At 36.0% G+C, this 21,778-nt stretch overlaps 1 protein-coding gene across 4 annotated transcripts in view; it reads left to right on the top strand.

Moving 5' to 3' along the window:
* The window catches only part of ZDHHC21 (zinc finger DHHC-type palmitoyltransferase 21), a 45,081-nt gene that overhangs the window by 9,209 nt on the left and 14,094 nt on the right, over positions 1-21,778 (top strand). For 2 of the 4 annotated variants that reach the window (XM_035569728.2, XM_035569729.2), the window contains 4 exons: positions 1,396-1,494; positions 4,190-4,301; positions 5,936-6,074; positions 15,457-15,573. In XM_035569728.2, the coding sequence (XP_035425621.1) occupies positions 1,396-1,494; positions 4,190-4,301; positions 5,936-6,074; positions 15,457-15,573 (467 nt within the window). The remainder of the gene's footprint in view (positions 1-1,395; positions 1,495-4,189; positions 4,302-5,935; positions 6,075-15,456; positions 15,574-21,778) is intronic. The other 2 variants (XM_035569731.2, XM_035569730.2) reach the window with 1 other exon arrangement.

The raw sequence follows: 21,778 nt of genomic DNA, 5'->3' as shown, positions 1-21,778 counted from the left end.
CCAACCATCACCCTACTACCAATATCACCCACTAAACCGTGTCCCTAAGCACCATGTCCAGCCTTTCCTGTGCATAGCTTCCCAGCCATTCTGCCCCAAGCCTGTAGTGCTGCATGGGGTTGTTGTGGCCAAAGTGCAGGTCCTGGCACTTAGCCATGTTGAACCTCATGCCATTGGCCTCTGCCCATCGACCCAACCTGTCCAGGTCCCTCTGCAGAGCCTTCCTACCCTCCAGCAGATCGACACTTCCCCCCAGCTTGGTGTTGTCTGCAAGCTTCCTGAGGGAGCACTCAATTCCCTCATCCAAGTCATCAATAAAGATATTAAAGAGGATGGGCCCCAGCACCGACCCCTGGGAACACCACTGGTGACCGGTCACCAGCTGGATTTCACTCCATTCACCACCATTCTCTGGGCCTGGCCGTCCAGCAAGTTTTTTACCCAGCAAAGAGTGTCCCTGTCCAAGCCATGGGGTGCCAGCTTCTCCAGGAGAATACTGTGGGAGACCATGTCAAAGGCCTTGCTGAAGTCTAGGTAGACTAAGTCAGTGGCCTTTCCCTCATCCACCAGGTAGGTCACCTGGTGATAGAAGGAGATGAGGTTGCTCAGGCAGGACTTGCCTTTCACGAACCCATGCTGACTGGGCCGGATTCCCCTGGTGGTCCCACATACACTGCGAGACTGCATTCAAGATGACCTGATCCATCACCTTTCCTGGCACCGAGGTCAGGCTGAGAGGCCTGTAGTTCCCCAGGTCCTCCTTACGACCCGTCTTATAGATGGGTGTCACATTAGCAAGCCTCCAGTCATCTGGAACCTCTCTGGATGACTGTGACCATGACCATACTGTCTTTTGATTATTTTTTTTTTCATTTAAAAGCTAAATAAATCACACCTATTTTTTAAATGAGCAACCTGGTCTAGTGGAAGGTGTCCCTGCCTGGGGACTGTCTGTGTGTGTGGGGGGCGCTGAAATTAGATGATCTTGAAGATCCTTTCCAACCCAGACCATTCTATGATTCTGTGGTTCATTTTGCCCTCTGGATAGTGGAAAAGCAATTATCTTTATATAATTAAAGACTGTCATGGGTTGCCTGCACAAAGGTACTGAACTGGTTTTTAATTTTTTGGGGGGGTTTTATACACTTAAGTGATTACTATTGTTTTAATGTATTTTTGCATAGAGGATATTGAATATTTATGCATAATAAGTACAAATAGTTGTTAGCATATGTAAAATACTGTTGACTGTAATGAGAAAAAAAATATTTTATTTTTTCACATTTACCTGCTCTTTTGAAATTTTAATATGCTCGAAGTAATTTAAGTCTGATGTGTTAACCCTCCTGATTTTCTCCCCAAAAAACAGTAACAAATGATCACTTGTTTTTTCAGGTTATTACTTGTGTTCATTGTTTTGTATAGCTTCATTAGTAAGAGCCTCTGTAGCTGATCCAGGAAAGCTACCTGAAAACCCAAAGATTCCAATTACAGGTACATTAAGTTGTTTCTATATAGCTGAATAAAACTTACTTTAATGTCCTCAGAATAATTGGAAATCAATTTGATTTTGTAAGATTTAATTGAAACCGTAAGCAGTCTCTGTTGAAGACTATATTGTTTCTGAAATGAAATTCAGTATAAATCACTTTTCTAACCTTTAAATTTCTAGCACTTTCTGCTGTGTAGACTCAAAACTTCTTTTTAAAAATTTGTACTCCTTCAGATGTTTAGTTATGCAGGAACTTAATGATAGGAAATCTTTTGATGGGAGAATTTTGCATTCTGTGCTTTCAAACTTACTGCATATACTTCTAATTATAATATTTAGTATGATTTTTTTGAGATGCTCAGTCATTTTTACTGCTTTTTTCTCTAAGTGAATTTATGAGATGCTGAAGGTTGTAGAAGGTACAAGTATGCTGGATTTTACTTTTTTTTTTTTTTTTTACACATTTTGTTGCAGTGAATTATGTTTGTATGGACTGTCACACTGGTTACATTACATTGATATCCAGTAGTGACTTAAAATGTGAAAATTCCTTATGTACTTGTGAATGTATTCCACAATTGCTGTATGATGTCTGATGCACCAGAAATGGGAGGGAATTTGAAACCTTCATAAACCTGCCATGGAGAAAACCAGTATTTTAATGAAGCATTTGATGCTGTTAAGGTGCTTGTATAACGCATAATGCATGTATAACGCATAACGTATAATGCAGTTTATAATGGAGTAGGACTGTTAAGCAACATGAGTTTTGCCACATGAACAGAAAATACTTTTTGAATGTAGAAAGTGTATCAAATACAGCGATGGCTGAATATTTCAATCTTGTCTTGCAACCTGATGCATGCTAGGAGTAACACTTCCCTTCCTCATGGTAGTGAAAATCTATGGTGATCTTTTTGGAAACATGATCTGTTTAGTCCCAGAACTAATGTTATGATGCACACAAACTACACAGGAGATAGTAGGAACGATCGTAGGAATCTTCTTTGGAATAAAGGTTATGTTCTGTTAACTAAGCCTTTGATCAAGTAAAAGGAAAGATGGCTCAGACTGGAGTCAGACAAGAGTCAGACCTCTTGTTGCAGGAATAGCAACATGGAATCTGCAGTCTGAAGTGGAGAATGAAGGTGCTTAATACAGTTACAGACATTTACATTTATGACTGAATATATTTATCCATTTCCCAGCAAAATACCAGGACCAGTACAAACAACTTCTCTTTGTGCAGAAATGTTTCTTTATCTTTTAGGACATGTTTGAATGCCCTCCATCCTTTTATCCTCATGTTTCATTCATATACAGAAATGATACTTTGTAGGTACTTCTGAAGATGGGACACCTAGGCTTGACTGTGATAATGTTGTTATGATTTGATGTGTGTCAAATCATATTTAATGCATATCAGGAGTTTGTCCTTTCTAAAGTAACAATTCGGTTCCCTGGTATTCTGTGGATTGACAACAAGATGTATTTTTGTATGGTATAAATTGCATTCAAAAATGAGGTTGAGGTGTTTCTGAACTCTGCTGTTAGCTACCCTATTAGGGAGTGACACCTTTGTGACACTGGATTTATGGGAACAGATTGTAAAACAATTTCCATATGGCATTATTACTAGTTTAATGATCTCAGATATTGGGCTTCTGTACTTCCAGTGTCCAAATGTTATTTGTCAGCAAGAGAGACAAGATTAGAGCTGCCAGCAGGTGGCTCAGAAAATGCTAAATTTATTTTCTTTATGTTGTGAGAATGTATTATCATAGAAAATTTCAGAATGCTCTACTGTAAAAACTAAGCTTATTTTTTTTTCCCTGGGATTTAAGAAATTGCTCTCCATCAAAAAAGGTTCTAGTTAGGTAGAAACAGCCAGTCATAATATTTACAACTCAGTCTTGCAGCCCAATTATTACAGTGTTGGTGTCATTTGCTTCTTATACGAATGTGAACTTTCTGAGTATATCACTAGAATTCCGTTTTTCAAAGGCTTCCTCTAATTTCAGTGACCCACTTTGAGATAAATAACAATTAAGCTAAGAAATAGTAGCTCCTGTTAGTTTCAGCTAGTCAAGTGAGCTTTAAGAATCTCACATTGGGCATTCAAAACTAGTGTGTATTTTTAAATAAAATCCTATCTTTTATCTGTTTTTTAGTTGTCTTTTGTATAAAATTTCATGTTGAGATGTATGTCTTAAAATGCTTTGGGGTGGAAGGTGCTTCAGAAGCCTTTGTTGTGTATTTTATTTTAGTTGGCTATATTTGACAAATATAAGTACTAGTCTTTCTTCAAGATTTTGGAATGGTAGGGAGAGTGTGTGATGTTTCTATTTAGCAGGTGGGTTTTTTGTTTTTTTTTCAGAATAGATGTGTAAGAAAATAGAGTAATGCTCTTCCTTGTTTGTGTGACAGCTTTCGTGCTATAACAATTACTCATAAGAAATATATAGGAGGAGAAAGATTTTGGAGAAGGAAATTGGCACAGAACTGTAAAATTGCTACAGTAACATTTCACTTAATTAAAGTGATAGTGTGGGGGGAAAAATGTTTCTTATATGCTGCTCATCCTACTCACGTCATAGTAAAAAAATGTTTCTCTTTGAATCACTCAGATACATGTTTGACATAAGCATGCTGTACTGAGTTTAAGTCTTTCTAAGCTATCTTTACATTTTGCCACAGAACGAGAATTTTGGGAATTATGTAACAAATGCAATATGATGAGACCAAAGCGTTCACACCATTGCAGTCGTTGTGGACATTGTGTGAGGAGGATGGATCACCATTGTCCATGGTAAGACTAGGGCATTTATTTATTCTAGCAATCTACCCTTGGTTTAGTATATTATTTCAAAGTTCACGGTCTTGACTATTGTTTATTTGTTATCTTTCTTTCCCAATAATGCTTTTTTATTTATGCATTTAGAGCAAGGTAAGAATAGCTTTGAGACTTTCTTATGTCTACAAGTAAAACTGACAAAAAGAACTGTTGCAGTGTAGCATGTAATCATTAACTAATTGTTATGTACCATATAGTTTTGTAAAGTTCATATATTTTGTTTGAAGAATTGCAATTTTTAGTCGTTAAAACTGATATTAATATAATTAATTCATACATTGCATATGAATTTATTTGTTGCAATTTAGTTTTTGGTGCTGGAAAAATATTTTCTGTAGGAAATAAAACTATTTATATTTCTTGGATTGAAATAAAAGATTACAATTTCAACAAATGAGGGGATACGGTCTGTAATAATGAGAATAATTCATTATTTTTAGACAATTTTTGGTTTTTAGTTTGGTGAATGGCTGTGCCGGGTAGAAAATGTTATTGCTGTATACCAAAACCCATTTGTCATGACTTCACTTCTGTGTGAAAGTGAGATTTCTTCTTGTAGTGTTCCTTAACTAGTTTCAGTCAAAACAACTAATCTGGCTATGATTCTCTGTTTAACTCTGATTGTTTATTGCATAAAATTAAAATTAACATTTCTCTCAGTGGTTCTGTGGTATAATTTCCAGCAAGGCAGCAATGATGAACTGCAGAGGATAGGATTAAGGTCAGGATCCTCCTTTGTTGATTTAGCCATTTTTCAAGCTACCTTTTTTGTCTATTGCCAATTCAGAAAATAGTGCCAGTATAACGCTTTTGTCATTATCGCTTAGTGTGGTACTGATGTCTGTGCCAGTGCTTGTGCTAGAGCTACCACACTAGCATGAAATTGTACCTCTGAACAAATTTCATGCGTCAGTGTAACTTCTGTGAAGCAGACTAGACCTATGTTTTGGATTTTCAAGTTAGTTTTTCAAGATTCCTTGTGATTACTTTACTCCTTTATGTTGAAAGTACTGCAGAAAGACTTTCTGAATAGAGATGCTTGTTTTCTGTCTCCAGTGTCTTGCATTTCTTCCTAAGTCGTGTTTATTTATCATTGGAGTACCCTGCGATCACATTTATTTCAAACTATTCATTTACATTTCCAGTTCTTGGGCTATGTAGCTCACAATGAATGAAATGTAATGACTGGAAATGTCATTATTAAGTATATTATGATGATATTAATGACTGATGATATTAATGTGAGATTTTGCAGACTTTTAAGAGTCAAGTTTTAACTTGAGTATTATCATGTAGACATATCTCTGCTCTAGGAAGGTAAGGAGAAATATGTCTCCTCTTCTAAGCAGTATTTTCAGTAATACAACCTAGGCTTTAAGCGATTGTGTACCCTTCTTTACAGTAACTGCCATCTCCAACACAGAGACCACCGCTTTGATTAAGAAGGGAGTGGTTAGTCAGTACTTGGCCTGTAAATAGTCATACATTCTCTTACATAGAAATGGTTGTTCTCTCCTCTGTTTATATCATAACTACAGTGTTAGCAACCTTTATATTTCAGTCTTTATATTTACTTTGTTTTTTTGCAGGATTAATAATTGTGTTGGTGAAGACAATCATTGGCTGTTTTTACAGCTGTGCTTCTACACTCAAATTCTTAGTTCATATACGCTGATACTTGATTTCTGCCATTACTACTACTTTTTGCCTCTGAAAAAAGATAACTGGGTAAGAATCTGTTTTCTATGTGAAATGAATTAATAGCTAGTACTGCAATATAATTTACAGTGGTATCTAGTTACTAAAAATTTCTGCTTGCCGACTTGCCAAGAGGAAAGAGAGTTCATGCACATGTATGTTAAGTGAAGAAACTGATTTATGATAAGTAACAAAATATTCTAAAATGGAGTATGATTTTTAAGTGTTAAAAATACATTAGGGAAAGGAGTACAAAACCAGCTAAATTCATTTAGAAGTGATCAGTGAATAGTGGGAAGAAGCAAGCTAACTACTTTAGTTATATTAAATTTTCTTTTGTCTTTCTCCAAAGTAAATTTATGCAGAGTGTGTTTTTTCTGTCCTAAGTCCCTACTTGAAAATGATAAAATTGCCAGAAAAAGATGAGAACATAAGACTGTTCTGGAAGGATAAAAATGTACATTGATTTTAAAGCAGTATTTTGTGTTCTTTTGAAAAGGTCATGTGGGTCAAGGAATAATTAAGTTCAGTTTATTTTATTTGGACTGTATGCCAGTATGGTATTTCAAGGTCTCGTCTTCAGCAAAATGCGAAAGAGGTGAATTTATGCATTGGAATAGGGTAAAAAAGTGTTCTTCATGTTCCTCAGTTGTGGAATTGAAGTTGTAAAGTCTCTGTATCTGGTGTTTATTTATGTCTGTTACTTGTATTCTGTAAGATTCAGAATATTCAAGAAGTTGCCTTGGAAGTTGCTGAGTCATTGAAAGTACTAGAATAGCAAAGCTGATACTCTTTGTTCTGGGGGAAGAAAAAAGTTAGGAGATCTTGCTCATAAAGAAACATAAAAACTTCTTCCTGAAATCTGAAATGAACTTTATATTTGTCCCAGATTGTGCAAATAGAATCACACTAAATAGGAAAATGTAAAATACAATTTTAAAACATTCAAAATTAGATAACTAACTTTCCAGGTGTGAAAAGACCACAACCATTCCAGAAATTTGTAATGTACACTAATTGTTATTGAGATTTTTTTAAAGTACTAGAGTATTGCTTTTTTTTTTTTTTATCATCCCCTGTTGAGGTGACACCCCAGCACTCTTTCTGCTGGTGACATCACACCCATTTTCAAGTGTGCTGGAGACTAGTTCCAGGATACGAGTAAGGCAGGTACCGTATTCCATTTTGTTGAACAACTTAAGTTTCTTATCTTATTTTGTATCCCAAATGACATAAAATAAGAGTGCTAAAAGTCCTGAAATTTTCTACTTCTGTAAGGGAATGGGACATAGCCATCCAAGCCTCCTATTTCCTCCCTTATCAGTCTGCAGTAGATGTGATGTTCCCAAAGAAGCATATGTGAATATGGTGTATTGAAGTAGAGCTGAAAAATGTACTAAGAATGTACTTCTTGGATCATTTAGAACTGAAAAAAGTGTTAATCTGAAATTCATAGATATCAACTTTGTATTGCAATGAATTTACCAAAATAGATTTTTTTTGTAATTCTCTGAAAAGAGAACATCTTCATTCTGATGGAATTTCCTATTTTAATTTTTTCATCTATGTGAAATTTCCATTTATACGGTTTAAAGGACTCTAGAAACATGGGAAACAGAAGAATTTGCTGGCTTCTTGGATCATCTTTCCATAGATACAGACATTTCCCAATCAACTGAGGCAAACTTCTTGTTGTGGGTTAATTCAGTAGGCAGCTAAGCTCTGCACAGCTGCTTGCTCGCTACTGCCCAGTGCAAAGTGGAAGAGAATCAAAAGGTAAAAGTGTAAAAACTCATGGACTGAAATTAAGACAGTTTAAAAGGTAAAGCAAAAGCTGCATGGGCAAGCAAAGCAAAATGAAGAATTCATTCACTACTTCCTATCGGCAGACAGATGTTTAGTCTTTTCCAGGAGAACGGGGCTCCAGCACATGTAAAGGTAACTTGGGAGGACAAATGTCATTGCTCCAAACATCCCTTCCTCTTCCATATTTTCCTCAGCTTTTATTGCTAAACACAACACAATATGGTATGTATTATCCCTTTGGTCAGTTGATGCAAGCTGTTTTGGCTGTCTCCCCTTCCATCTTCTTGTGAACGTCCAGCCTACTTGCTGGCAGAGCAGCGTGAGGCACAGAAAAGGCCTTGACTCTGTGTAAGCAAGCACTGTTCAGCAACAGATAAAATATCAGTTATCAACACTGTTTTGGTCACAAATCCAAAACATAGCACTACATGAGCTGTCATGAAGAAAATTAATTCTACCACAGACAAAAACAGTATACTTTTGTGTGTTAAAATGAAGAAGAATTTCTCACTTCATTTCCAGTTTGTTGTCTGGAAATGGGCTTTTTGTGTTTATGTCGTTATACATGCATTGAGAGATTTGAGGAAGCCAATTTGATTTATTTTAGCTGAAGGGAACTTGACAGGGATGTGAAATTGCAATCTTTCTAGATTACTGATTCAAATCTGTCATCTGTGTAGAATTTCGTGTCAATATGCGTTGGGTTTTTGGAATCTTAACATTTTTGAGAGGTGCCTAAGTGTAAATACCTTTGCTTTTAGTTTCAGTAGCTTTGCAAAATACTTTGCAGTTTGTATACTAGCTATTTGTTAACTAGTAAATTTGTTACCCTAGTACAGTTCTGGATAGGATCATCATAAACTGTCTGCTGTCTTCCCATGTACAGAGATTGCAAGTTTCAAGTGCAAAGAACACTTAATGACTTTGTGAATACTGGATAGGGCATTCCAATGCTTATAGAAAGTGTGTCATTTTCCAAAGATAAGGTTTTTGTATGGCATAGGCAGTGCTTCTCTAATAGGGTGATTTCATGGTAGAATATTTCATTTTTATTGAGTCCTGTGAATGGTATAACTTGCTTTAAGTAATTACACCGTCTTTAGATAGTGAACACAAGTTGTGTCTGTTAGCATTGTTGTTTAAAAGTACAATGTAAGGGAACCAATTTTTTTGCTTGGAGACTGTAGTGTATGTAGGAAAGGAAATGGGAAATCATACATCAGTCAGTTTGCAAACTCTTTATGCTAACAATAAATAGTTTTGCAAATGAATATGTATTAAAGTTTGTTCTTGATAGCTTAAAATGGGTTTAATTTCAAGTCTTTAGGAGACAGGCCTACTGTTATTTTTTAATTCTACCCTTTAGGGTAAGTAGAGATTAGGAAAGTGAGTGCTTTGGGGTAATTGTTTTAACTGAGGTTACTGGAGGTACCTGAATAATGGATCTGGTTCCAACATTCGTCTACCTAAATTTACACAGATTCATGGAAAAAAAAAAAGTACTTCTGTTTTGTTTTAGTTGTGTTGGTTTTGTATTGATCAATTTGCATTTATGGACAGTTCAAATGACACTGGCTTTTGGAAAACTGGATCTGTGTTACAGTATATGACATACAAACATATAGAAAGCTTAGTAGACAAAGCAGGTCTGATCTTTTCAGACCTTTGTTAATAGTGTTTGGCTTTCTCAGTTTTTAAGCTGCAGGACTTGGGGGCACATACTGAAGTTTAAAAAATTAAAAATAATTTGGGGTCTAGTTAATACTTCTGCCTGGAAGATGACATCCGAGCCCCACTAGGCTGATTTTTTTTTTTTTTTCAAGTTTAGCTAAGAATTTCTTCTCGTACAGCTTAGGGCACAGAATCATTTGTCAAAAGTGTCTCTTTTGATATCAAATGAACAGTGAGACAATTTGGTTTCTATTGGTTAGGCTTTTAGGCAAGCATCCTGCAAGGTTCTTTCAATCTTCAAATACTAATTAAGCTTGAAGTACCATAGAATTCCAGAGACTATAGAAAGGTACATTCTACCTTTCACAGAAGTGCTTTTCACTGGAGAAATTTTGGCTTTAAAGAAAAGCGGGTATTTTCTGAATTGACAGGGGCTAGTGTTTAGCACAGATTTAAAAAATGATTTTTTTTTTCTACACAGCCATCTGGAATTAGCTTACTTCCTGCTCATTAAAAGCACTTGTGATTTTTTTGGCTGTGTGCCTTTATCTCTCAATTTTTATTCTTTTAATATAAAATAGTACACAATACAGAAGCTGTAGAATTAAAACTGCTTTTAATGCTGTTGTGAAGTAATCATTTTATTGCAGTACTGATTAATTCATTACAAAAATATCACTGTATGCTTGTTAGCATTTCATCGCAAATGAAAAGTTGCATTTTTAATTTTAAAGCTTACGTAAAAATAAATAAATAAATATGTAAGGTAAAGTTGTTAGCTTTAAAGCTAATGCAGGAAACCATTTCAACAGAGAGAAAATATTTCATCTTTAGGTCTTATATACTGTTCTTGGCTCTTTTAATTGATGTACTGTCAGAAAGATGGGTTGTGGTTATTGCTCCTGTTTGTCCAGCAGGAGGAGTACAATTACTACTAGAACAGAAGAAAATAAATCGTTTATGTGAGATAAGACAGCACATTAGTTCTCTTTAGCTTTGTTTTTTCAGAAGTGCAGTCTGGAATGTTCATGATTTTGCATCTTCATTAAAAGCATGAAGATATGGAAGTCTATATTCTTTAGGAAGTATTCAATCTTGCAAATAGTGAGATAAGACACAGTAGTCTTCTCATGACTAATAGTTGCTGTCTACATGGCTGTGCTGACACAGATTCTAGACCTAGCTGGTCAATCCGAAGCAAAAAGAAATGCTTTGGCATTATAACTTACCTGATTAATACAGGGCCTATAATCTTTTCAGCAAATGAAGTTTTGCTGTTATATTCCATTTGTGTTCATAAAATGTGGCTGGAATAATTGTTATAGTAAAAACCAATGAAATATAAAGACATGTAACTCTTCGCTCTGGTTTAGTTTTATTTTGTTTCTGGTTCTGCAGTTATGTATTGTATATTTTGAAAATGCTGTTACTGAACTAATTTTAAAGTCTTCCCAGATTTATAGGGGGACAGAAACATTATGGAGGAGCTATTGTGGCAGTATCCACCTGCTTAATATGGGACTTGGCTTTCCCAGTTCCAAATGAAAGGTGTTGTGAAGTATTCATTTAACCTTGTAAGAATAGTATTTACAAAAAAAATTTTAAAAATTATTTGAATATTTATTTATTAATATTAATTGAAATCTGGAAATATGAATCATTCCAATGCATTCCAAACAACTTTCTTGTTGCAAAGAGACTCTACAGGAAACATTTTCTCTTAAGGTTATGAAATAAGCTACAGGATGTGAGGGGGTTTTGTTGTTGTTTATTAAAAACAAACTCGCCTAACCAATGTTCTGCAAAAACAAAACAAAATAACAACCTAACCTCCTGTATAATTACAAAGACAGTGTATGAATCTTGATTGAAGTTTAGAAAGTAAGTACCTGGTCTGTAGAAAAAGATAGGAATGACTGAGAGCATAACACTTAACAACAACAACAAAAAAAATGTTGATATTTTTATGCCGTGCTGTTCACATTTTCATTTTAAACCAAATCAGTTGTGGATCAGACTTTGGAAAAGTTATTAATTTAATAAACCCAAATTAGGCCTGAATCAAAAAGTGCATTGCATAAATATCCACTGTATTCATAATAAAGATATTTACAAAAAAGTTTATCAGAATGAAGATCTATTCATTCATTATTTTAATTTTAATGCGAGTGAATTTTCGCCCTTTTACCTCTTCTTCCTTTTTGTTACTGCAAAACTTATTATCTGCATGTTTTTTTGCTTTTTTAAACCTGACAGCCTGGCTTTGTTCTGTATCCTGCTCTGTTATTATGGTAGCTAAGTTGACTGACTTTATAACCAGACTGAGACAGACATCCCAGGTGTTTGTACCAGAGAATAGATAAACAGGTTGTCATGGATTACAAGAGGTTTCTTGTGTATCCCTTTTCTAAGAGAAAGATGAAGTATCTTACTCTATTTGTTAGAAATTATTATATGTATATCATATTTCAGTAAAGAAGCAAGATTGAATGAATGAATCTCACTTTGTAAATGGAAAGTTATGAGGGTTTTTTGTTGTTTTCACTTTCTCTTCTGGAGCAGATACCATACTCCTGGATTCAAAGAATACCGTAAACCCTTGAAAATAACCCAACACTATAAATGGCAGGGACATCAGAAATGTTTTCATGCCTTTTTTTTTTTTTTAAAGCAGCATGAAAAGAAAGTTGAATTTGGTTGAATTTAAACAATGATCATATCATTTGTCGTGATCTTGAGCTGACACTCATTGTTTTTGACCTCTCTGTGGTATGGTAGCATAAATGCAAAGTAACAGTCTTTGCAGTCAATATTAGCATTTGTCATAGGGATCATCCATGACTGCTGCTGCTTCCAAATGAATGTACAGCGTATGTACATTCTTGTTTTGCTCTCTGTTCGTTTTGCTCTCTGAGTTCGTGTTTTCTGAGGAATGTTTCAGTTTTATTATTAATATACAGATGCTAGATCCCATGGTTTGTAATACAGCCCTCAGTGTAATACAGCCCTCAGTGTAATCCTACACTTTAGTATTCTGTGCATAGTTTCTATTGTAGGCATTTCTATGCATGTGCTTTTATAAGAAGCTAAGGATCCTTTCAGTTTTTCTGCATGGGTAGAAGTAGTGGCTAAAAAACCCGATGTAACAGGCGACAAACTGCATGGCTAGAGGGAGGGGGACAGAGCTGCCTAGGAAGTTGAAAAACAATGGCAACAGCCTATTTCACTGGAAATTAGACAGAGCAGTTAGACTGTGGTGTAGGCAAAAAAGAGAGAAGGGGGCCACCAGAAGTGCTGCTTCTATTGCTAAACCTGTGTGTGTTACATCAGTGGCCTTGTCACTGATGTCAGCCTGGCCTCGTGAGGAAGAAGGCTGCTGTAGGACAAAATTCTATTCTGCTGAGAGAGAGTTTCTGTATGATTATACTTGGTTGCTCAGTCTGTGTAGTTCTTTCTCCGAGCAGAAAGAGTGTGATTTTTGGAGTCAGGGGGGCAGGATGTCTCAGTACTTGCAGTGCACTGACATGGGTGAGTCTTAAATGGTGTTTGAACAAGACGACATCTCGAAAATACATTGAAAGAGGTATTAGTTAATTATTGAGTAGTCTTGAGGGCTGATGTAGGATAGTTTTGACTGGTTTTCTTAGCAGCGGATAATGCTTTTGTCATTCCTGAGAAAGAACAATGAAAATAAATTGGGGTGAACTTTTATATAAAGCATCATCATCCTAAATATATAATTATTATTGTTGCTGTGGTTTAAATTAATTTATTTTAAATGTTCTCTTACCTACTTTCATGGAATTCTGTTTCAAGGTAGAATTGTGAAAGTAGCTCTGTTTTTAAGGTCTGATTAAAAAAAGGCTCTGGGTTTCTGTAGGAAAATACTGTCTTGTCTGTACAGATTGCTAGGTGAGGGCTCAGTATTGACTTCCAGGTCATTGTTGCCTCAGAGACTTTGATTCCGGTAGGGAAATGTAATGGCTGGGGAAAAAAAAACCATTGACGGTGTCACCTCTTCTCTTTAGATTTTCAGCAACCCCCCTTATTCTGCTGTAGATGCATTTTTCTTTTAGGGAGGAAGGAAAGATAGATAGTAGTATTCCTAGTTCTTCAGTATCAAAAGTTTTTTCTTTTCTGTGTCTTGGGTTAGAAAGGTCAAAGGGAATATGCAAACTGTTCTTTACAGGAAGATTTTCTTCAGTACTGTGTGATGTCTTTTTTTCCTACCGAAGACCATGCTGAAGAGAAAGAAGTCCTTTAGAGTCCTGGGGGATGCTAAGAGTTGTCTTGTTACAAATATTTTTGTGATAATGGGGAACTATGATACTAGATCCAGAATGTGACTTCACTGTTGGCAGTCTTCCCTTACATTTTAGTGTTTTCTGTCAAGATGAGTGTGAATACATTGAAACATTTCAGATACAACAAGGCAACATACCTATGAGGAGAAAATATTTTATACCTAGTAGAATGTGGTGTCTTATCTTGTTTTTCTTTAAATGTTTGGTGGAGATGGTTAAAAAAGAAAAAAAAAATCAGCATGACTGGTTTTAAGGTTATTTAACTTTGAATTAACTTGACAGAACAAAAAGAAAAAAAAAAAAGGAAATGATGAGTGTGTTCTCTACATGTGCAAGAAAGGACAATCCTAATAAGAGCTGCCTTAACAGTTCAGAAAAGATGAGTGGGTTTTGCATTTTGTTTTTGTTTTTAGCTGGTTAGTTGCTGATATCTTCTTTTTCAGTAATTGTTGACTTTAGTAGGCAGTATAAACTTTTCTGTAATTTGTATTTTGAACATTCATGGAAATAATTCAAACATAAAATAAATTTTTTAAAAATATAATTTGCTTCAACTGTTCCCTGTTTAATTAAAACCCTGTATTCCTGAATGTAGGAGTTCCTCTTCCTTAGGTCCTAGTGGCTTGAACATAAAGAAGGATTTTTTTTTTTCATTCAGTTCATTTTTATGTTCTGGTTGTAATTTAAAGTTTACTTAAAAGGTTTTAATAGTTTCCTGCTGTGATCTGGCTTTTTTAAGTGGATGAACAGATGCGTACATTCAAAAGACAGCCTTGAGAACATAATCATAACTTACAAATAAGAGAATGGGTGTGTTAACTCATTATCAAAGGGTAAGATGGGGTGTGAACTTGCAGTAAGTACATCTACAGTAACTGCCATGTACAAATGTTTCCCTGTGTTAAAAATATGGTGCTTTATCCTTTGAAAAAGAGCTTTAAAACTCTCTTATACTTTTCTTATTTTCTGCTGGGTAATAGCAGGCCTTCCAAAGCAGGTGATACAGTAAATTCATAACCTCTTCTACCCTGAAGCAACCTGGTTGTGCACCCACATCCAAAGTCATAAGCAGACACTTGAAGCTAAGATTTAGTAGATGAAGATAGGTTTGTTGGATAATAGGCAGTATTACAGTTAGACCAATTGAATACAGACACTTGGATTTTATAGGTACTGTCTTTAAGCTAGAAATGTAATTATTTTTATTATAAAAGAGATGGTATTAAAAAGAAACTTGTGTCTAGGAGCCAAGATATAGAAGCCTTACAAATTAGATAGTTTAACAGAATGGCTTTCTGATATTTTGGAGCTTGTGTGTAGCAATCTGACACTGTTTGAGGTGGTAGAATAAGGAATAACGTGTCTGAGCTTAATGTATTCCTAAACCTTAAATACCTGAATGAGGTATTGTTAGCAGTATGACAAAAAAACTGTTTACATGTATAAATAAATGATTGTTTTATAATTTTAGCACATAAATATATCGATAATTTGCCACATAGCTCAAAATCCAATGTTTGTCTCTAGCTGTAAGTCTTCAGGTGCAGCTCTTATCTAGTATTTCCACTCAGTTCAAAGACTTACATAAATTTTTAAATGCTAAAGTCTCTCTCCTTTCTCTCTCATTCTAGGATGTTTTTGTATTTAAACATGAACTTGCTCTTCTAAGAATATCTGCCTTCATGGGCCTAATAATGTTAGGTGGAGTAAGTGGACTCTTTTACACTCAGCTAATGGGTATTTTCACTGTAAGTATCTAATCCCTTAATTTTAGAGGTATATATTAGTTTTATTTTCAATAAACTTAATAAAAGCAAAAAAGCAGATTGCATTTAAGGGACAACAGAGAAACATTTCTACTATGAAGCACCTATTTGTTATGTGCTTTGTCAAGATTTCTTCTCCAAGGAAGTCTTAAGAAGCCTTCTAGGAAACAAGTGTGTAGTAATTCACCAGTCAAGGCAATTTCCTGTTTTGTATTAATAAAATTAACCTTACATTGTCCTGGATTGATAAAGTGTACAAAGTATGTATTTTGTGAGTTTTGATGCTTGTTTTTATTTTAAAATCTTATGTGCCGTGGTCTCTGGCTTTGTGACAGTGAGGCCTGCTGATAAATCATGGATTCTGAGAACACAGACTTTTTATTAAGTATTTTAATAAATAAGTTTCCTTTCATATCTTTTCGATTATTGAGTTGTAGAATGGGATTATGTATTCTGACTGTAAATTGTTACAGTCCAAATGCATATTCTATATTTAAAGGTACAGAAAAAAAACTTTGGAAACATTTTTCAGTTAGATGAATTTGGTAATTTAATAAATATAAGAAGGAAGTTTTTGTTGCTGTAACATCCTTTTCTGTACATTAGAAATGTACAGTGCCTACTAGTGAATCCTTTAGAATTATATTGAGAATCCAAAGAATTATTTAAAATACTCCAGTGTTCAACAAAGAGAGTACATTAGTCAGGCATGGACATATCCGAAAGAGTGTATGATCTGGCCTGCAAAACTTTTTTTTTAGAAATAGTGAAGTATAAGATAACAGCATCTTTGTGACTACAACTGACTGAGATTTGCCTGAGATTTCATTTTGGTACTGTCATGGTTTACACAGTATTAACCTTTTAGGTATCTGATGGAAAACCTCCTAAGTGTATTATGTAATTCCTTTGTATGGAATAAAGTACCAAAAAAAAAAAAAGCTGCATAGTTTTTACTTCTGTTAGATAAAAACATATTTATTGTTTTTGTTGCTTCCTGATTTTTGTGTGTCTATAGCTATACTGTTGTTATTTTTGCCATCTTCTAGCTGCTCTAACAGACTGCTTCCTGCACTTCCTCTCAATCCCAGGTCTGTTTACCTTTGTGCCCCTTTATTGTGTGTCTGATTTCTGTTCCAGGGTCTAGCTGACAGGTTGTCACCTCCCTGTTTATATGCTGGCACACAACCTTTGTGTCCGTGTACATTAGAGTTTTTCTAATCCCATACTATGCCTTGCTAGGTATCTAGCTGAAGTGCTGCAGGCATCTGGATTCTGCTTCCTCTCCCTCTAGTGGGAGAGGCAGAAAATGAAGGAGACTTAATGTTCAAATGCTGAAATGTGGATGTCTTTTGAATTTCTATTAAGCGGATGTAGGAGAAGGAACAAAAAGCCATGTGTTTAGCACTATGCTAAAACACAGAAATGATGCAGGAGAAAATGAATAAAACAGAAACCTCCAGTTCTGTTCTGTGTGGACTAAATTTTGGCTATGGCCGTCAGCATCTATCCAGATACTATGAGTATACATGAAACAATAACTCTGAGCAAAACTGATTGTCAGATACTCCTGAAACTTGGAACACTTCTTTTCTGCCACAAGGTAAAAATTCTGCTGCCTCTGCAACACACATGCATTCCTAGAGTGTTCTTTCACCATTCTAAGCCTTAACACTGTTAGGCTGCCACCAACATTTCAAACTCTATAAAGTGCTGAAAAGCCGTTCTCTATGTCAGTTCTGCACTATACTGTCATGTATGTCCCATTGCACCTACTAGGCTGGCTACTACCCTGGAATGGATATGAGCGAAAAATAGTATTTTCAAGTCCAACCTTCTTTTATGTGCTCACATCATATTTCTGTGGATTGCAGAGCTGCACTATGCCTGAACTGTCTTGTCCTCTTTTTCAACCTCCTTCAAACAAATACACCACAAAATAATTGCAGATGTGGATAAACTATATGGGCTCTGAGAGGCAGATATACAGTAGGACCTCTCACTGCACCCTTCCTGTAGCAGAGGAACTATTGTGCTTGCCTTGTATGCCTGAGTTTTTAGGTATGGGATTGCTTGGAGAAGTAGAAATCCATTATTGGGATCCCCATTCACACCATGGGACTCTGTTGCACTGACGTCTAAAAGAACCTTCTGACCTGTACTATTCAATGAGTCGTCTAGTTCAACTGCTCAAAGTAAGCTGTGAGCTGCCTAGAAGGGGTTATTCAGTGCCATGCACAGGCTCCTCAGCTGTGTATCTCCAAACACAGATTGTGCACCCTCCATACTTAACCTGCTTGTGTGTTTGGATCCTCTGTAAATAATTCCTCTGCAACCACTTTCAACATGGTTAAGGGTGTGAAATTGGTGACCTCAGATGTGAGTGAGCTGCCCTATTAAGCTGCTGCTGTCTTTTGTGAGTTGTGGGTGCCTGTGGCTACACCTTTCTGTGGTGACTAGAGAAATTGCAGGCACTCTGCACCCCAGCTTTAGTGTTGTTCTAGGGTTGTTAACTTCTGGACCACTGCTGAGGAATGAATATGTAAAAAAGCGAAGCTACCTGCCCACACACAAAAGGTGTTTTCTTCTGGCTTCTTAAGATACACACTGGTGGTGTTCGTTTATATGGAAAACAAAAACAAAAACTATACAGCTGAAAGGAACCATGGTCATAATTGAAAGTAGAAGCAATGGATGATGTTACTTAGAAGGATGCTGCTGAAACCATCACTCAAGTTTTTGAACCTTAATCTTTTAATGTTTTCCAGATTTTTCCTGCTTAAGTGAAATTGGTGGCTATGTACGTTTTGGGTTATGTTTGGTTTTCTCTTGTTTTGGCAGTCACAACTCCCCTTTTTTTTTTTGGCAGTCAGTGGCCTACAGAAATTCTGCATTTGTTTTTCCAGACATCAAAGTCAAATAGAAACCTTTAACATAGGATTTTTAAATAAGCAGGATCTTAATCCCCTTCAAGTTACTGTCACCATCTACAACCGTAACGTTGTTAGTATTTGAGGCACTTTACTGTGTGCGTTCAGACTGCCTTCAAAATTCTTAAAAGCTGCAGTTTGTTCAGGGTGTGTTATCTTTGGTAAATTTACTAGTGTTCACCCACCCCTACATCTGAGTGGGAAAGTGGCTCGATGGAAGCAATGCTTTTCAAGTTCTGGTACACGTCAATATTTAGTCACATGATAGTTCCAGTTTAATCAGTCTCCAAGAGTTTAGCAACCTGTCACATGGGGAGCGGTCATAGAGGAAGGTGCAAATTTTCATAAGATTTTCTCAACTGATAGAATGGATTTTATGCTAAATGTCCGGATACTCTTCCACAAAATTACCCTTTGTCTTCTGAAGCTACCCGGCCTTTTTCATACCCATGCCTTTTTTCCATACCAGCAGCACAATCCTTGTCTTTCTTCTTGTTAATTCTTTGATGAATATGGAATTGGCAGGAAAAAAAGATGCAGTCATTTTGAGGAAATCTGCTAGTCAGAGTTAAACAAAACCAAATCTGGTGAGGTTGTGCTTAACCTATAAGTTATGTCAGAAAATCTGTCTGTACAGTGATTGTTAGTGTTGTAGTATGGAGATTTGCTTCATCTGTAAGCACTTCCCAACAGTTTTGGCTAGTCATTGGAAAAGACAGATGAGAGGGCAGCAGGTGCGCTTTGCAAGGACAGTCCTCTGATGTGTAGAACTGGGAAACAAAACGGGTGTACCCACCCCCAGTTCTGAGTGCACAATGTGGAGAAGTTTATGTCCTCTAGAAGCAACGAGCTGTGATCACCTAGAGACAGTAACGTGTCCATTGTGTACTGTGCTGAGTTACTATTCAGGATCTAGCCTTCCTGTATAAACTGAGCAAATTTTGGCTGTAATGAGCTGTATTTAAAATAATGAATTAATGATGAAATTAGGCTCAATTTAGTATAAGGTACAGATCAAAATTTATTTAACAGAGGAGCACAGTCATCAAAGACTAGTAGTGCAGATTTGAGAATAATTTAAAGAAAACTCAAACACTTGCAGGCATAGACGTGCACAGTTAGAGCATTCGTATTACATTAATTGCTCCACAGCAGTTCTTGAGGGCATGCACTTTAGAAATTGCTGAAGCTACGCAGATGTGTGCAAGAGAGGTTGATGAGAATATGGGCCTTTTGAAAAAAGTGCAGCAGAGCAGCAGCTCTGTTTTTCATACTTGTACAGAAAAGCAGATAAACATTTTCTTGGTTCCTGCACTTGCAGTTCAACATCAAACCAAGATTAGTTCCACAGCTTCTGGATAAAAGTAGTTTTTAAATAATAGGGACAATCAGCATTGCAGCTCTATGATCTACTTTGAATGATATATCTGATATTGCTAGATGAACCTAGTGAGTTCAAGTGTTTGGGGTTTTATCTTTGTTATTTAGCTGTATTTCACATTCTGTCAAAATTGTATTTTTGGAAGGAAAAATAGATTCAGGATTTATCTAACTTTGAACTTTTTTTGTAGGAAAACTTCTTCATTCTCCATAACGTAAACTTGCAGGACCATCATTGTTTAATTTTCCAGAAACCAATCCAGTAGTTTCTGTTTTGTGTCACTGAACAAAGTAAAACAAGCAGCTAAGGCTAACTTTTTCAGGAATGCTGGACATGCAGATTTTAAAAACACACAGTTCCCGATTTTTCCATATCTTGTTCATATATAGAAAGTTTTCTGTTTACTGTCAGTCCCACAGAAGCAACTTGGGATTTGAAATTGTAATTTTCTTCCTTCCTTAGCATTATGGGTAATAAAAAACTAGTACTTGAAATAACATCATCTTGCTTCAATATTTATGGATGGTTTCCACAGTATGATGGTTCTCTCAAATATAGATGATTGGAATGTAGCTTAATTACGAAGCAAGATACGTATAGTACTTCAGAGCACCTGTACTGATTGTTCATGTTTACAGAAGTAAAATTGCTGTCAGTTAACCTTTTTGCCACTGCAGTGAGACAGATAAAATTGAATGTATGGAATGAATTTGCATGAAGATGCAAATTTGTAGATGGCATTTTTCTGAGCAGAGTTGGTCTTTACTAACTTGAGCTATTTAACAAATTGAGCTATCAGATCTTGACAAGCTGTATGAAGGACCAGGAATTTTTGTAAGATTTTAAGGAGAAATACTGGCATTTTCTCCTCTTTGATTTTTTTTTACAAGTCAAAACTGTTGTCTAACTCATGTAATTGAAAGGATATGCCCAATATAGTTCCGTATGTTTGAAACAGGGCAGTACCTAAAAATAGGAATGTATATTATGAAGTGCAGATGATTTATTCTGCTTTGTGTGCTTGTCAAAGTACAGTGTTGCTGTGCAGTTGACTGAGCTTCTGTGACTATCATTGGGTAACTCTGGGTTGTAACAGTCGATCCATTATGTAAGAGTTATTAAACTAAGAAAAAATGCATGTAATCTTCTGTTATCCTCTTTCAAGTGTGTTCAATAGATTCTAAGATGCTTGGAAAGAGTGTTCTCTCAGGCAAAAATAAAAGCATTTTAACTTGTGTACTTATATTTGGCTCTTGCATGAAGACTGTTCTTAATGCTGTACTACTCGCAAAGTGACTAGCAGACCGAGTTACCTAATATGCAGTAATCTGAGTATGTAAACCACCTTTCATATTGTGGTATTTCTGCTGGGGTATCATGAGCATGCTATTTATATCTCATCTGGAGGTCCAGGCAACCGAAGAGCAGGGGAGGTGACTTCCCGTAATGAGAGGAGAGCAGCTGGTTGGCAAAAACTGTCCTTAGAGGAACTTTTGACATGAATTATTGTAATGAAGAGAGGAGCAGCTGAGGTCGCCACTTTATATGAGATTAGTGCTTTCTCCCTAGAAACTAGCATATGTGAAACACCCTTTTAGCAGAACAGGCACATGTCTCTCTCTTTTCATTCTCCTGCCGTTGCTTTCCCAAAGCTCTATTTGCCTTTACTCTCATGATCATCCTGAATTTTAGCACTTCTTCCTTGTTTACGCCAGATCTCTCTTGGGTAACTTGGATACTTTGGAGAAAGAGGAGGCTAAGACCTCTCTCACTCAGAACTCTCTGAAATGGGGAGAAAGTCTAAGATCTTAATTTAGAAGATACTCTTCTTAAAATTTCATTATAAAAAGTAGTGTTCTTACAATTTTCTGAAGAT

Source organism: Cygnus atratus, chromosome Z, assembly GCF_013377495.2.
Source record: "Cygnus atratus isolate AKBS03 ecotype Queensland, Australia chromosome Z, CAtr_DNAZoo_HiC_assembly, whole genome shotgun sequence".
Classification (NCBI taxonomy): Eukaryota; Metazoa; Chordata; class Aves; order Anseriformes; family Anatidae; genus Cygnus; species Cygnus atratus.
Note: the sequence above shows the minus strand (reverse complement) of the source record. Positions and strands in the feature narration are given on the sequence as shown.